The following is a 15978-nucleotide window of genomic DNA, read 5'->3' as shown; positions in this document are numbered from 1 at the left end:
TATAGTGTTGTGTGAATAGCTGTAGTTTGCAATGTTGGTGAGTGCATTTATGCCATGCGGTTCAAGGTGTTTTAAGTGGATGTTCCTAATGTTGTCAGGGCCACAGGCGGAGGGGTGTTTGAGGTTATGAATAATATGCTTCGTCTGGCTATCTATGAACGGTGTGTAGTCTGAGTCTGAGGGGAAGTCATTCTTACGTCGAATGATGTGTCCGTCGTCAAGATAAGGGGTGAGATAGCTTGTCTGTGGTAAATGATTTATGAGTGTGTTTGTTTGTTGTTCGTTTGAGAGTAGGTTGACTGTTATTGTGGTTATTGTTGTGTGGGAGCGTGTTGTGTTATTTTTGGATAGTGTTATGCTGTTGTCGAGTGTCTTGTACAGTTATTTAATATTTGTTTCGTGATTGTGTTGACAAAGGTTTACCAATTTTGTGTTTTTTTTTCATATATTTTACTGTTGGTCTCAGTGTTTAATATTTGTATTTGGTCTGTTATGTTCTGAGGGATAGGCGTGGGGGTATTGTGTTTAAATGTTTCGCGTTTTCTGATGAAGCTTTGGATTTCTGGTGTCAAGTTTGGGTTGTGTGATTTTCTGTTACCTCTGGGGTTGTATTTCTTGTCTGCGTTTTGTATGGCTGTATTGAAGGTGTACATAGCGGTGTCTACGTCTGTAATTGGTGTATTGTTCAGTGTCTCAAAACATTTTCTGTCTCTTTAGTGAAAGCTTCCTAGTTTGTTCTTTTGTATTTAGTGTATGTGTGCCAGTGACTAACTGGGGTATATCGTGTTTTGGTGGTGATGATGACTAGAAAGTGATCGGACTCCTCGGATCCGACCACTTTCCAAAAGGTTGTTTGGGGTTAAACAGGGGGGAGCAAAAGGTGATGTCAGGAAATGTGGGGTGTAGAGGGCTTGATGGAAGATATGTGTGTGATTATGGGTGTTGTTCATGATAGTGAGTCAAGTTGTGTCTGCAGATCAAACCTTCTGTCCATGTCGGTGTTGTTGACATACAAGGCTGACGATTTGGCGTTGAAATCACCATCCAGGATAAGAATGGGGATGGTGGCAAGTTGGTTGAGGTTAGGCCTAAAATTGTCTTGAATTATGGGGGGTTGATTGGAGGGATGTAGATGTTGATTATTGTAATTGTGGATTTGTTACCTGTTCGGATTTGTATTGATTAGATTTCAATGGTGTTGTCTGTGGGAGGGAGGAGGGTTTTGGTGGTGGCACTTGTGTCCACGAAACAGATGGTTTGGTGGCTCAGGGTGATAAGTCCACGGCCATTACTGTCAGTCCGGTCGTGTCTGGTGGTGGTGAAATTATGAAATGAAGTTGTTGTTCTTTTTAGTGTCATATTTTTGTTTCTTGTATAATGGCAACATGTATGTTGTGTTGTTTGAGAAAGTGTTCGAGTTCGTGTTTTTATGCGTTGATTCCATCAATGTTATATTGTGAGATGTTGATGTTGTGTGTTCTGTACGTGTTGTAGGTTGCTGTTCGGGGTTGGGTAAAGGCAGGGGAGGATTAGATCAGGGTTAGAGAGAGGTAAAGAAGTGGTTGGGGAGAAGGGCGGGGGGAGAGGGGATGACAAGGGTGCGGGTGGGGTTAAGGATGTAAGCTAGGGATGGGATGATAGAAGCAAGGTTATGGGTGAGCATGTTGAATACACCAAGTGTTTATGTATTGTTTTACGTGTCAGCAAGTGCTGTGCAACTGAGGTGGCCTCAATTTTTGCATGAATTTCACTGAACCGAGTCCTTTGTCTGTCGGCTCGAGGAGATGGGTTTGGAGCATGCTGGACATGTGTAGTTTGTGATGGAACCATAGATGCTCTCTGTATCTCTGGCTAATAGTAGGAGAAGAGTGGTCATCGCCGGAGAAGCAACTCTAAGTGGAGGAAAAAAATGTGAAGGTGCATTTCTGGAAAAAGGGTTGTGGTACTTGTCCTGGTAACCGAAGCTGCTCTCAGGTATTGGTCACACATGCGTAAGGGCAGGTGGCACGAGATTCTTGTGGCTGTCTGGCCCCCAACTCTTGAGGTTGGGGGTAGACCCACGACGAAGACGCTGTGACACCAGGACTAGCGGGTTTGTAGATGTATACAGTGGGAAAAATAATCTCCACAGTTAAGGATTTTTCATTTTTATGTTTATTCATTTACCTATTTTTCTAGGCACTTACCGATGAGCTTTCGTTGTCGATCAACCATCGGACACGGTGCTTCCCTCTGCAGGTGAGAGTGAGGTTATGCCCGCGCTCTACAACGATAGACTCCTGAGCCGGCTCGATGAGGGGCGCCTTCACCATCTCCGTGCCTCCTGAAGAAACAGAAACGACGACAGGTGAGCCCTCGAAAGTAAGATGCTCAGATACACACACACATGTATATATATATATATACAGTATATATATATATGTATATATATATATATATATATATATATATATTGATAATTACTTCAGACAAATGATTAGGATGATGGAGAACATAAACACAGGGGAAGGCACGGAACCCTAAACACTAACGTTTCGTTCGCGTAGAACTTCTCTGAAGAAGTTCTATGCGAACGAAACATTTAGTGTTTAGGGTTCCGTGCCTTCCCTTGTGTTTATGTTCTCCATCACACACACACACACACACATATATATAAATATATATATCTGATGAAAATTTATAAATCAGAACTAATACCACAGTTGGATCAAAAGACATGGCTGGAGACGAATTGTCTGTATATTTTGACTGCTAACGAGCATTTTTGTCTTACCAGGACATCTCCAGAGTACAATGGTAGGATAAACAAGAGGACATAATACAGATAACAAGATCTCTCTTAGGTCAACGTGACTTACTACAATATCTCTTCCATGGTCACGGATGTTTAGGCAACAATTATTCTACTAACAAAATTATCTAATTTGCACAATCCATGATTTTGAATTAAATTATCATTAGTTTGTTATCAGACTTGATTTATTAATATTTTGATGTGAGCAAAACTTACTTTCAATATATATATATATATACATATATATATATATATATATATATATATATATATATATATATATATATATATATATATATATATATATATCGCTCAGTTTCTTAAAAAATAATTATGATTATAACTAAGCAAGAAAGATCCAAAATTTAGGCAATTGGTAGGAATAAAACTTATCAGTATTGTCAAACAGATGGGCGCAGTAAGTTACTGACTATTTACCGCTGCCTCTATCCATGCAGGAAGTAAGGCTTCCTACGTATGACTGCAACCTGTCAGGCATTATCCACACACACAACCATGATCGACTCCTAATTCAGCGATCTGAGTTCGAGTCCTTACCCAGGGCTGAAAAACATCACAACACTACAAGCCACCACCGTAAACCTGGTAGGTAAGGAATATTGCTTGCATTGACGTCACAGAAACCCGGTAGTCCCGGATGCACCGCTATATTGGCGAAACTCAGAATTGACAGACGATCGTAAACAATATTGTTAATTGTGTTGTGGGTCTTTCATGTCTCACACCCCCTTTTGTAATTCACCATGGTCTTGGATCACGTGTTGGTCTTGTAGCTACTACCCTCCCGAAAGAGAGCTCAGAGCTCATATATGACCGATCTATGGGTAATGCACACACACACACACACACACCTCTCCACCCACAAGAGTTGGAGTAACAACACGCAGTGCAGCGATACTGAAATTATTTCAGCCCTGAGTGGGATTCGAACTCGAACCCCCGTAGTGGCGGCCGTGAACGCTACCACTGCGCTGTCGAGTCGTACATTTACCCGATTGTATTTACCTAGTTGTATTAAACGGGAAGGGGAGTTATGCTCGTGCTGACCCGTCTTTGTATCTTGCAACATCTAGTTCTTAAATTCATGTATGGCGTTTGCATATACTATTGTTTCGTCCAATTTGTTCCAGACATCCACCACTTTGTGTGGAAAACTGTTTTTCTTTTTTCAGGTCCCTTCTATAACTCTCTTTTTTGAGTTTCTTTTCATGTCCCTTTGTTTTTTTCCTATCCCAATTAAATAAGTCTTCTCTATCAAGGACTTCCATGCCTTTCATAATTCTGTAAATGGCCAACAGATCACCGCTTTCTATTCTTTGTTCCAGGGTTGGTAGTTCCAGTTTAGACGATCTTTGCTCATATGTCTATTTTGAAAGTGTTGGGGCCATCTTTGTCGTTGCTCTTTGGATTCTTTCTATTTTCCTTATATTCTTTTATGTACTGAGTGTCCATATTGTCGCTGCGTACTCCAATCTTGGTCTTATCAGGTGGAGTAATATTTTCTGTACCATTTCCTCATCCAAATAATTAAAAACCACTTTTATTGATCTTAACAAATTGTAGGTTTCACCGACTATTTTGTTTATCTGCTTGTCTGGAGACATGCTTTTGGTGATGATTACTCTTAGGTCCTTTTCGGAACCAACTTTCTTTACTTCCTTTGCACCGATTTTATATTGTCCTATATTCTTTTTTTATTTTTTCCAAATTCTATTATACTACATTTCTTGATGTTGAAGTCCACTTCTGACTTTATTCCCAGGCCTTGTTCAGATCTCTCTTTAGCGATTCATTATATTTTTCTGTACTTACTTTCTTTAGAATTTTTGGGTCATCTGCAAAGAAGTTCATTTAACATTCTACACTTTCATCCATGTCATTTACATATATAGCAAACATTATCGGAGCTAGTACTGAACCCTGTGGGCCTCCACTCATCATTTCTTCTCAAGTAAATTTTTTATCTCTGAGCACCACTCATTTTTCTTCCATGCAAGAAATTTTCATCCATTTTAATGGTTTTCCTTGTATACCTCCTGTTGTTTCGAGTGTTCTTAATAATTTTTTGTGTGGTAATTTATCAAACGCCTTTTGTAAGTCCAGCAAAGCACAGTCTGCCCATCCGTCCCCTTCTTGCATTATTAACCTTGAATAGAAACAGATCAAATTTGTGGCACATGACCTTCCCTGTCTAAATCCGAATTGTCTCGGATTTAGTATATTCTTGAGGTCCAGATGTTTAGTTAATCTACTTTTGATAACTTTCTCACAAATTGTGTGTTCGTGCGTGCGTACGTGTGTGTATTTACCTAGTTGTATTACACGAGAAGGGAGCTACGCTCGTGTGTATTTACCTAGTTGTATTTTACGGGAAGGTGAGCTATACTCATGATGTCCCGTCTTCATATCCCGTTTTATCTAGACTATTTTTAAATTCGTGTATTGTTTTTGCACACACCACATTCTCATCTAACTTGTTCCAAACGTCTATTACCCTGTGGGCAAAGCTGTTCTTTTTTAGGTCTCTTCTATAACTGTCTTTCTTGACTTTCTTTCTATGTCCTCTTGTATCTCTACTATCCCGTTTTATTAGATCCTCTCTATCAATAGTTTCTATGCCTTTCATGATTCTATAAATAGTTATCATGTCTTCTCTCTCTTCTTTGCACTAATGTCTGTAGCTCAAGTTTTGCTAGTCTCTATTCATATGATAGTTCTGAGAGTGTTGGTGCCAATTTCGTAATTGCTCTTTGTATTCTTTCAAGTTTTGTTATACATTTTTTTTTTTGTACTTGGTGACCACGTCGTCGCTGCATACTCCTATCTTGGTCTTAACAAAGTGACCAGTATTTTCTTCGCCATTTTTTCGTCCAGGTATGTAAATGCCACTTTGATTGTTCTTATTAAATTATGTTTCTCCAAAAAAAATATTTGTATGTTTCTCAGGGGACATATTATTCATGATAATAACTCCCAGGTCCTTCTCATTTTCCACTTTTTTTTAATTTCTTCCTCTCCCAATTCATATGATCCCACAATTCTTTTTTTTTCCAAATTCCATTATACTACACTTCTTAATATTGAATTCCATCTCCCACTTCCTACTCCATTCCCATACTTTATTGAGATCACACTATAGCGACTCACTATCTTCTATAGTGTTCACTTTTTTCAACAATTTTGCATCGTCTGCAAAGAAGCTCATATAAATTTCAATTCATTAATATATATAGCAAACATTATTGGGGCCAGAACTGTTCCTTGTGGAACTCCATTAATCACTTCATCTCAATTAGAGTGTTTGTCTCTTATCATCACTCATTTTTCTTTCATGCAAGAAGTCTTCCATCCACTTCAGCAGTTTGTCCTATATTCCCGCTGCAGTTTCTAATTTCTTTAGCAATTTCTTATGTGGCACCTTATTAAAAGCTTTTTTCAGGTCTAGAAATGCACAATCAGCCCATCCATCTCTTTCTTGTATTATATTTATTAGCCTTGAATAGAAACACATTAAATTTGTGACGCATGATCGTTCTTGTCTTAATCCAAATTGCCTTGGATTTAGTACGTTGTTTTTTCCAGATGCCTTACCCATCTAGTTTTGATCATTCTTTCACAGATTTTAGCTATCGTACATGTAAGAGAGACCGATCTATAGTTAGTGGGGTCTTCCTTGTTTCCCTCTTTATATATTGGTACTATATTTGCTCTTTTCCAATCTTTTGGAAATTTTCCTTCTTTCAATGAACTGCTTATTAGACTATGTATTTTGTCTGTTAATTCATTCCTGCATTCTTTCAAAATCCAGTTTGCCATTTTATCTGGTCCATGCGATTTTTTGACATCGAGATTACTCAAGTGATTCATTATTTCATTGCTTGTCACTTCTTTCTCCTCCCACTCGATATCTCTAGGTTGTATGTTCTCCCTTGTAAACACCGATTTAAAATGCTTGTTCATAATTTCTGCTATTTCTATTGCCTCTGTGTATTCAACTCCTCCTTGCCGTAGTTTCTCTAATTCTTGTTTGTTTTTCACTTTGTTGTTTACAAATCTGTAAAATATTTTTGGTTGATCTTTACATTTTTCTATGACATCTTTTTCATATTTTCTCTTTTCTTCTCTGCACACTTGTACATATTCATTTCTATGACTAGTATATATTTTCCATTTTTCAGGTCTTTTGTCTTTTTTCCATTTTATCCAAGCTTTGTCCCTTTTGTCTTTTAACTCCCTACATCTTTTGTTGTACCAACACTTTACATATAATTTTTCTTGTTTTTGTCTTGGAACATACTTTTCCACTCCTTTATAATTTTTTGTCAAAATATTCCATTTCTCTTCTACTGTTGTTTCCTCCTTGTGTATCCTTTCCCAGTCTGCTTTTTGAAAGAATTCTCTTATTCTATCAAAATTTGTTTTTCCATACATCAATCTTCCCTTTCTATATTTTTATTTTTCCATGTATTTTTCCTCATTTAGTTCCAGTTCAACCAATATGTGGTCACTTTTACTTATTGGTGTCTTATATTCAATCTTGTCCACTATTTCGGGTTCTGATGTGATTATTAGGTCCAGTCTCGATGGTTCTTCCTCATTTCTATACCTAGTATTCTCTTGTATCCATTGCGTCATTGTATGTTCTATAATCAAATCAAGTAGTACATTTCTCCATAGGTCGTCTCCACCCTTCCCTGTCATCTCCTCCCAGCAGATTTCTTTATAATTAAAGTCACCCATTATAACTATTCTTCCTCCATCTTTCATCACCTTATTTAGTGTTATCCTTGTGTCTTCTAACATACTTTTGTGTTCTCTCTCTTCCCATGAGGCCGTTTTAGGAGACAATTAATTTTCTACAAATTTCCTGCTCTTCCCATCCCTGTCCTTCTCTTCCATCATAATAATCTCTACTCTATTCTTTCCATATGTGACATTCCTCACATTTATATCCTTCTTAGTCAGGAGCATAGCTCCACCCCTTGTTTTACTTCTCTGTTTCTATTCCAATGATTATATGCACCATGTCCTTAAATTATGGGTGGTAGTGCACCTTTCAATTTTGTCTCTACAATTCCCATTATGTCCGGTTCTTTTTCCTTCATGTAATCATTCAGTTCATTCAAGCCTGTTATTAAGCCATCTATATATGTGTAAGACAGTTAATTTTCTGCTACTTCTATTGTGTTTTCCGTTTCCCTTCTGTTTTTCTCTGCTATGAACCATCTCCTCACTTTTATATCCACTACTCTCCAATAGTATTTCTCTTTTTCTGACTCTGTTCTTTTCTCGTTTCTTCCTTAGCTTCTAGTCTTTTTGTTTTCTCATCCTCTATTTCCTCTTTATACATTTCTCTTTTTATCCATACTTGTTTATAGTGTTCACTGTCAGCTAGTTTACCTGTTTTTGCTAAGATATTTTCTGCTGTCGTTTATGACCTGAATTTGATCTTAATTGGGCTGGCCTTATCAAAGGATTACAAAGGATTACAAAGGCGGAGCATGCCGACAGGAGACCTTTTGATCCATATCTAGGTCGGATGCGAAAAAAAAATCATATTAATAATAAAACAATAAATAAAAACTATAATAATGTAAATAACAAATAAAATACATAAATAAATGCATAGGTATAGTTAAATAATAAACAAACAGGTAAATAGTAAATAATAATAACTTGACATATAACTAATAATAAATGAAAATCAGACAGACAAATGATAACAAAACAAAAACAAATAATATAAGATAAATTATAATCATTACAGCATCTTACTTAGGTATTTATCTAACTGATTCTTAAAGCTTCGAACTGAACTACATTGCACTACCTGTGCAGGAAGTTTATTCCATTCATTAACTACACGGTTGGCAAAGTTGTTTCTACCTACTTCTAAATTGAATCTATTTATCTGTATTATATTTCCCGAGCCTATACATTTCTTCTATTTGTTTCCCTATTTCTGGTTCATCTTCTTGAACTACTTCTAATATCTTATTTACTTTTTCCTTTTCCTCCTTTATTCTTGTAGTCCTATTTAGATTATACTTCTCTTCCATCCCTAATATAATTATACGTTTCTTTTTATCCGCTAAGTCTCTTACTATATTCTCCTTCTCCCTCATCACTTTAATAACTGTGTCTTTAGTTTGTTCTTTCATCTGCTATTCTATTATACCTCTAAATTCAAGTTTATTGTTCTCTTGTACTTTTTCCAACCACTTAGCTCTTTTGCTATGGACTCTTTATTTTCTTTATTATTCCTCTTTAATTCTTCATTCTCTTCCTTTACTTCTCTTAACTGTCTTTTTAAGTCTTCTATTTATTTAGTTATACTTTGATTCTCTTTCTTTAGTTCTTCCAGTTTGTTAACTCTTTCGGTAACTAGGGTTACTTGGCTAAACCTAACCTCCCATTCTTCGTTCATTTTTTTTTTTTTTTTAGTTTATTCTCTAGATTTACTAGTAGGGGGAGGTTGTCACCTCCTCCCTCATTAAATCTATAAAAGCAGTTATCTTATCTTTCCATTGAGCTGTTATTATCTATATTTCTGCTCTTGACACCTCTGCTTCCTTGTTCCTCGTCTGTGTTTTCTGGCCCCCGTTTGTTTACGCCTCTCCTAAGATCCGGGGCCCGTTCGTCCCCTTCCTCATTTCCTAACATTTTCCTCAGTAATCCTTCTCTTTCTCCTATTTCTTTACCTTCCCACTACACCACGAGCTTTCCTCCTTCCCTACTAATACAACAAGGTACTCCCTCGTCGCTGAGATCCACGAAAGTTGCACTTTTTTTCCGGAATTCCAATCTTCGCCGTGTATCCGACGCACGTGTGTGTGTGTGTGTGTGTGTGTGTGTGTGTGTGTGTGTGTGTGTGTGTGTGTGTGTGTGTGTGTGTGTGTGTGTGTGTGTGTGTGTGTGTGTGTGTGATTTACCTAGTTGTATTTTGCGGGAAGGGGAGCTATGCTCGTGGTGTCCCGCCATTGTATCTCGCAGTGTCTAGTTTGCTTTTAAACTCATGAATGTTTTTTGCGCATACTATTTCATTATCCAGTTTGTTCCAAGTGTCCAAGTGTGTGTGTGTGTGTGTGTGTGTGTGTGTGTGTGTGTGTGTGTGTGTGTGTGTGTGTGTGTGTGTGTGTGTGTGTGTGTGTGTGTGTGTAGTAAATGATACCCGAGTAAAAACATATATGTAATAATGATAAATAAAATAAATAAATTTGAAGAAGCGTGTAGAAGCCGCATGGTTTGATATAATACATGTTTAGATGGAGTTCCTGTGTACAAAATTGTATAGTAGACCTGTTGATACTATTTAATTGAACTTAAGGACTATTGCATGGTGTAGTACTTCTAAGATTTGCTGCATAATGCGGAATCATAATTTACATTTTAGCCATGAAAACTAGTAGACATTACACTAGATGTACTCGTTTTAAACCTCAGGAAATTCTGTGACTTGGTCTGGAATACCATTATGGTGTACAAGAATAACAAACTTTTTCAAGACAGGCGTAGATTAGTGATCCACTTCTTTTTATATAAATCATCTGGAGGAAGTGAATGTTTTTAATTTAGGTAGATGGAATTAGAAACGGGATTACTGAATGTATCAGTCTTCCATATGCCTCTAGCAAAAAAAAAAAAAAAAAAAAAAAAAAAAAATCATGTACATGTATTCTTTATTCACAATTTATAGAAGTTTGTATACACACCATAGATGTGTATAGATTTTGCTAGGTTTTGCAAATTTAGGTTTAGTAAAAGGGTTCTGTTCCAGCAACAAGCAAATACATTTTAACTTCTCTTTTTTTGCTTCTTTTTTCTATGGAGTGTTTACATTAGGTTATATTAGGCGCCATCGGACTATGCAAGTTTCATGTTAGATATCCCTGCCTGTGAGATTATGGAAATTTACTGGTAAATGTTGCTATGGTTTCACCAATCCAGACAAAAAGGTTATGCTTTAGTCTTTTTGTTTTGCATTCTGCTTGAGTGTTGGGAGGTCTCCTTCGGTAGATTATATTGTATTTGATTGCCACTTACAACTACAGTATTTCTATCCTTATGGAAAATGTTATGCCAATGCTTAGAAGTTTTCCAGGTTTATGTCGGGTTAGTTGGGTATCTTTGGTAACATAATGTTTGGGAATGATGGCAACATGTTATGCTAGGTGTAAGGGGGAATCATATTTCGGGAAAAAAAAGAGGCCTGACTCTTTAGAAAAATATGGATGATAGATGGAATCAATTACTTAATTGTAATAGAAGAGCTGGTAAACTGTTAACATCAATAAGGCCTCCTACTATTGAACCTAATCTTGGATCCACTAATGGATCTTGGGCTATATCAACTTCTAAGCTGCTCCAATTCATGCATATGTACATAGTTTCTTGATATTCTGTAATTTTATGGTTAGTTCTTATTACCTTATTTTTTTCCTAAACCAAAAGGTTTGGTAAATAGTTTTATCTATTACTTTTAATGACATAAACACTAATATCAAATCATATCATTCTCTATTTTCTTTCAGTGATTTCTAATGAACAAGGCAGGGAACCAATTTGGTCACTGCTTATTGTGTTTTCATTGTTTTGTTTACATCCTTCACTTTATGTAGAGACCACATGACCAGTGCATATCAGGCATTCTGTGAATTTCTCACCATTTCGTCCATGTAGTGTAAAGGCTAATTGTACGAGTGTTTGCCAATATATTTAACTTACAATTCTACATGTGTCAGTTTGATGAGAACCAGAACAAAGCATAATATATATATATATATATATATATATATATATATATATATATGTATATATATATATGTATATATATATATATGTATATATAAAATCATGAAGAATCCATAGTTGGAATAAAAGGAACCTTAGAAGAAGGTATAACTATATTTCGACTAATAGGTTTTTCGTGATTATAATTTTACAAATGTGCTACTACACTTTGTCCAAGTGATAAGATATATATATATATATATATATATATATATATATATATATATATATATATATGAATGGTAAGAATTGAAAGACACGATTGAGAACAAGAGACTTTATTCCTGACCGGTTTCGCCTTTGAAGCTTCTTCAGAGGTAATCTGAATCTGAATCTGAATCTCATGGAAAGAACACCTCGCTTTCGCGGGATCGGGTTTTGTGGGAGGGGACGAATGTCTGTAAAAAAATTAAAAGACAGTAGCGTATAAAAGAGGGTTATTGCCACCGGGCGATTTGCGAGCGATTAGGGGCTTGTTGGTGGTCGTGGCTCGGGATTCTGGATTCTGGATTCCAAGGAAAGACCACCTCGCTTGCGCGGGATCGGGTTTTGTGGGAGGGGAAGAATGTCTGTAGGAAAATGAAAAGATAGTAGTGTATAAAAGAGGGCTATTGCCACCGGGCGAATTGCGAGCGATTAGGGGCTTATTTGTTGTCGTGGCTTAGGAGAACTGGGCTAGGAACTTGGACGGCGGCGTCAATGCCGGGAGGAAGAGCAGATTATATCACCAACGAAAGTTTGGAAAATGGTAGGAGACGTAGTAGGAGAGAAAGGGGGAAAAACGGAAAAATCTTTAGTGGGAGGTAAACTGAAATGAGAAGATGTAGTATAAGAGAAAGTGAGAAAGGAAACGAATTTTAGTCGAAGAAAAAGGAAGTGTATATGTTTGTGCGCGGCTATGTTCGTGAGAGGTGTGTGTGTGTAATTTACGGTTAGTGAGTAGATTTCACTTCCCGCGTGTAGAGGGCGTTCCTGATTAGCCCCAGGTAAGGCATGAGAATTCCTGTTTTACCCCAGGTTGGGTTTGAGTAGCCTGTCAGTTATTAATGGGCTACATGCGATATTATTATTATTATTATTATCATTATTACCATTACTATTATTATTATTACATTATTGCGGTTATCACCAGTCAAGCTGGTGAAGGGGTGTGTTACTTGTAGGTACGGTTATACACGTCTTATCGTGTACACCGCACGTGGGACGGGCGCAGCTGACAGATAGTCTGTACGGTGTGGTCTAGGTGTAATATGTTGTATCAGATGTTTGTGTTTGGCGTGCAGTTTTTCTAGGTGTCTTGAGTGAAGTTTGTGTTTGTGTTGGTTGAGTGGACGGATGTTGGAAATTTGGTGTAGAGACTCAGTGGTTCTGAAGTCGCTCCATCGCAAGCCCGTGATGAACTGGACAGCGGCATTCTGAACCTTCTGATGCTCGTAGTTATTAGTGGCACATGTCAGCTGGCTTAGTCCCGGGGACTGGCACAGAATCGGTCTGACGAGGGCTAGGTACAATCGACGTTTGGTTCTCAGTGTTACAGTTTTGAAGCGTCTGAGCTTACCCAGCACAGCCCTAGCCTTCGCTCCCTGCTTGCGGAAGTGTGAGGTCCAGGTAAGGCCACTATCAAGTGTGCTACCCAGCACACGGGTATGGTCCTTCGCTGGGATGTTTGTGTTGTTTATTTTAAGAGGAGTGTTTGTGATTGTTCTGTTGGTTCGTTTGCAGAAGTATACAGCATTGCATTTCGACGCGTTGGTCTTAATGCGCCACTGTTGCTCCCACGCGTGTGCCCCGTCTAGGATGTTTTGCATTACGTGTAACGCTCCCTGCAGAGAATGAATGCATAGGTATTTGTAGGGCAGTTGCTGTGGTTTATGAGGGACGCGGGGTGGGATTCCGTGTGTTGCTAGGCTAGGTGGTCATGTGGGGTCAGGTGTGAGGAGGGTGGATGTATTTGTTTGTTTGTTATGTGTGGACATTTGTATCATGGCGTATTTGGCGGCATGTTTTGCAATCTTGATGTCTCCTGTTCTGTTATTGATGCAATCGTTGGTGTTTATGTATATTGCTTCTAGAGTCTTTCTTTGTGGTTTGTTTAGATTTTCATGTAAAATATTTGCTTGGTTCCATTGAGGTAAATGTTGTTTATCGTCTATGTGGTTTACCCACGCGTTTGTTGTGCGGTGGTGACGGATGTCGGCCTTGTGTTCATGTATGCGTTTGTTTAATCCCCTGTATGTTTCACCATAATAGGCAAGGTTGCATCCCGAGCAGGGGATTTTGTATATGATACTATCTGGTTGAGTGGGATTTTGTCTGTTATTTGTGAAGTCGCGTATTTGTCGTCCTTTGTCTGATATTACTGTGATGCCTATGGGTTTTAATTTCTTGGTTAGGAGGTGAGTTAGGTCCGATGATGGTGCTATGAGGAGGATGTTTTCATTTTTAGTTCGTGGTTCTGAGATGCTTCTTTGTTTGATTTCTTTAGCTTTGTGTAGGGCTCGGGCGATGATTCCTGTTGGGAAGTGGAGTGTTTTGAATGTAGTGGTGATGTGGTCTATTTCGTCTTGAAGGAATTCTGGGCTGCATATTCTTAGTGCTCTCAGGAAGAATCCTATTAGTATACCACTTTTAGTTCTATCGCTGTGGGCACTGAAGTAGTGTATGTAGTCGTTTTTGTTTGTGGGTTTTCTGTAAACTTTGAATTTTGCTGTATTATTGTTCCTAATGATTAAAGTGTCCAATACCTCGACACCTTAAATTTCGGCAATCATAACCTTGATTCGCAATGATATTCGGTAGTCTGTGATATCTTAGGTGTTTTTCATAATCTGATCGGTTCTTGCAATAAAACACTCGACAGTAATTAACAAAATTTCATCAACAAACGTATCTGCCTCTGGTTTTGCATCCGAAAATGGCGGCTTACGGTTGTGATGACGTCACGTGCAAGCGCTCTATAGGGGTGTGTGTGATCACGTGTTGGACTTGTAATCGACAGCTATTTCCCTCCCGGAAGAGAGCTCAGAGCTCGTATATGACCGATCTATGGGTAATGCTGTGACCCTACACGTACACACACACACCCAACTCCCCGCCCACGAGAGTTGGAATAACAACCGCAGCGATACTGAAATTATTTAAGCACTGGGCGGGATTCGAACCCGTACCTCCGTAGTGGCAGCTGGGAACTCTACCAACTGCGCCACGAGTTGTGTAAGATCACATGGTTACCAATAGATCGGGCCAAATGTGAGCCTCATTCGTATGTGAAATAGATGCCGATCACAAGTCCAGCACGTAATGCAAGACAATATTGAATCCCATACACAAAGTATAGGCACATCAAGGGACTGTCTAGGGTACAGGTAAACACGCTGCAACAAACCTCGATCGATATCACCTGAAAATTTTTCACCCGACTTTGACAGGGTGATAATTCTTCAGGTGGGCTATTCTGGGGTGATAATTCTCTAGGTGGGCTATCCTTGGGTGATGATTCCTAAACTAACTTAACCAAAGCTAACGTAGCCTACCGTAACTTAATCTAATTTAACCTTACCGAAATGGGGTGGATTCTTCCGGTGGGCTATCCTTAGGTGATGATTCTTAAACTAACCTAACTTAACCTAAGCTAACGTAGCCTAACGTAACTCAATCTAACCTAACTTTACCGAAATGGGGTGGATTCTTCAGTGGGCTATCCTAGGGTGATGATTTTTCGGGTGGACGTTCTGGGGTGACACTTCTTCAGGTGGTCCTATATGATTAATCTGATACATCTACAGATCAGTTATTGTTAATTATATACGCCATATATGGAGGTCAATATGTCTGTCAGGAAAATGGGCGTCCTTGAGAAAGATTGTTCTTCGAGGGGAGTTCAAATGACGGTTCTACTTGAGGAACTAAATGAAAAAGAAACACTTTTTCACATTACTGCCATCTTCATACGACCTTAATCCCACTGTATCGCAGGGTCGGCCGCTCGAGTTATCCTTCTCCGTTTGTTCCTACCCATTCCATCCTCCTCTTGCAAACCTAGTTTCCTCGTGTCACAACTTGTTACGTCTCTTCATCTCATTCTTTGTCTACCGACGCTTCTTCCTCCCTTAACTTCGGGCATCATCGCCTTCTTCACTGGTTCGTCATCTTCTCTCCTTTAAACGTGTCCAAAATATCTCAGTCTTGCTTTTCTTGCATTCTCTTTTATATTACATATTCCACACATTTTCCTTATATCTTCACTTTGTCTCCTCTCCAACAGAGATATGCCAGCTATCCAGCTCACCATCCTCATCTCCGTTCTCTCCAAAATGCCTTCTTCTCTCTTAAAGACCACGTTTCTGCACCATGCACACTTTTGTATACTTTCA

General features: G+C 38.4%; 1 protein-coding gene across 1 annotated transcript in view; it reads right to left on the bottom strand.

Moving 5' to 3' along the window:
* The window catches only part of LOC143026784 (vascular endothelial growth factor receptor 3-like), a 66425-nt gene that overhangs the window by 36618 nt on the left and 13829 nt on the right, over positions 1-15978 (bottom strand). Inside the window, exon 3 of the mRNA XM_076187557.1 lies at positions 2187-2323. Coding sequence (XP_076043672.1) covers positions 2187-2323 — 137 coding nt within the window. The remainder of the gene's footprint in view (positions 1-2186; positions 2324-15978) is intronic.

This window comes from Oratosquilla oratoria, chromosome 7, assembly GCF_046742065.1.
Source record: "Oratosquilla oratoria isolate Oo_2021 chromosome 7, ASM4674206v1, whole genome shotgun sequence".
Lineage (NCBI taxonomy): Eukaryota > Metazoa > Arthropoda > Malacostraca > Stomatopoda > Squillidae > Oratosquilla > Oratosquilla oratoria.
This window is presented reverse-complemented; position numbering and strand designations above follow the sequence as displayed.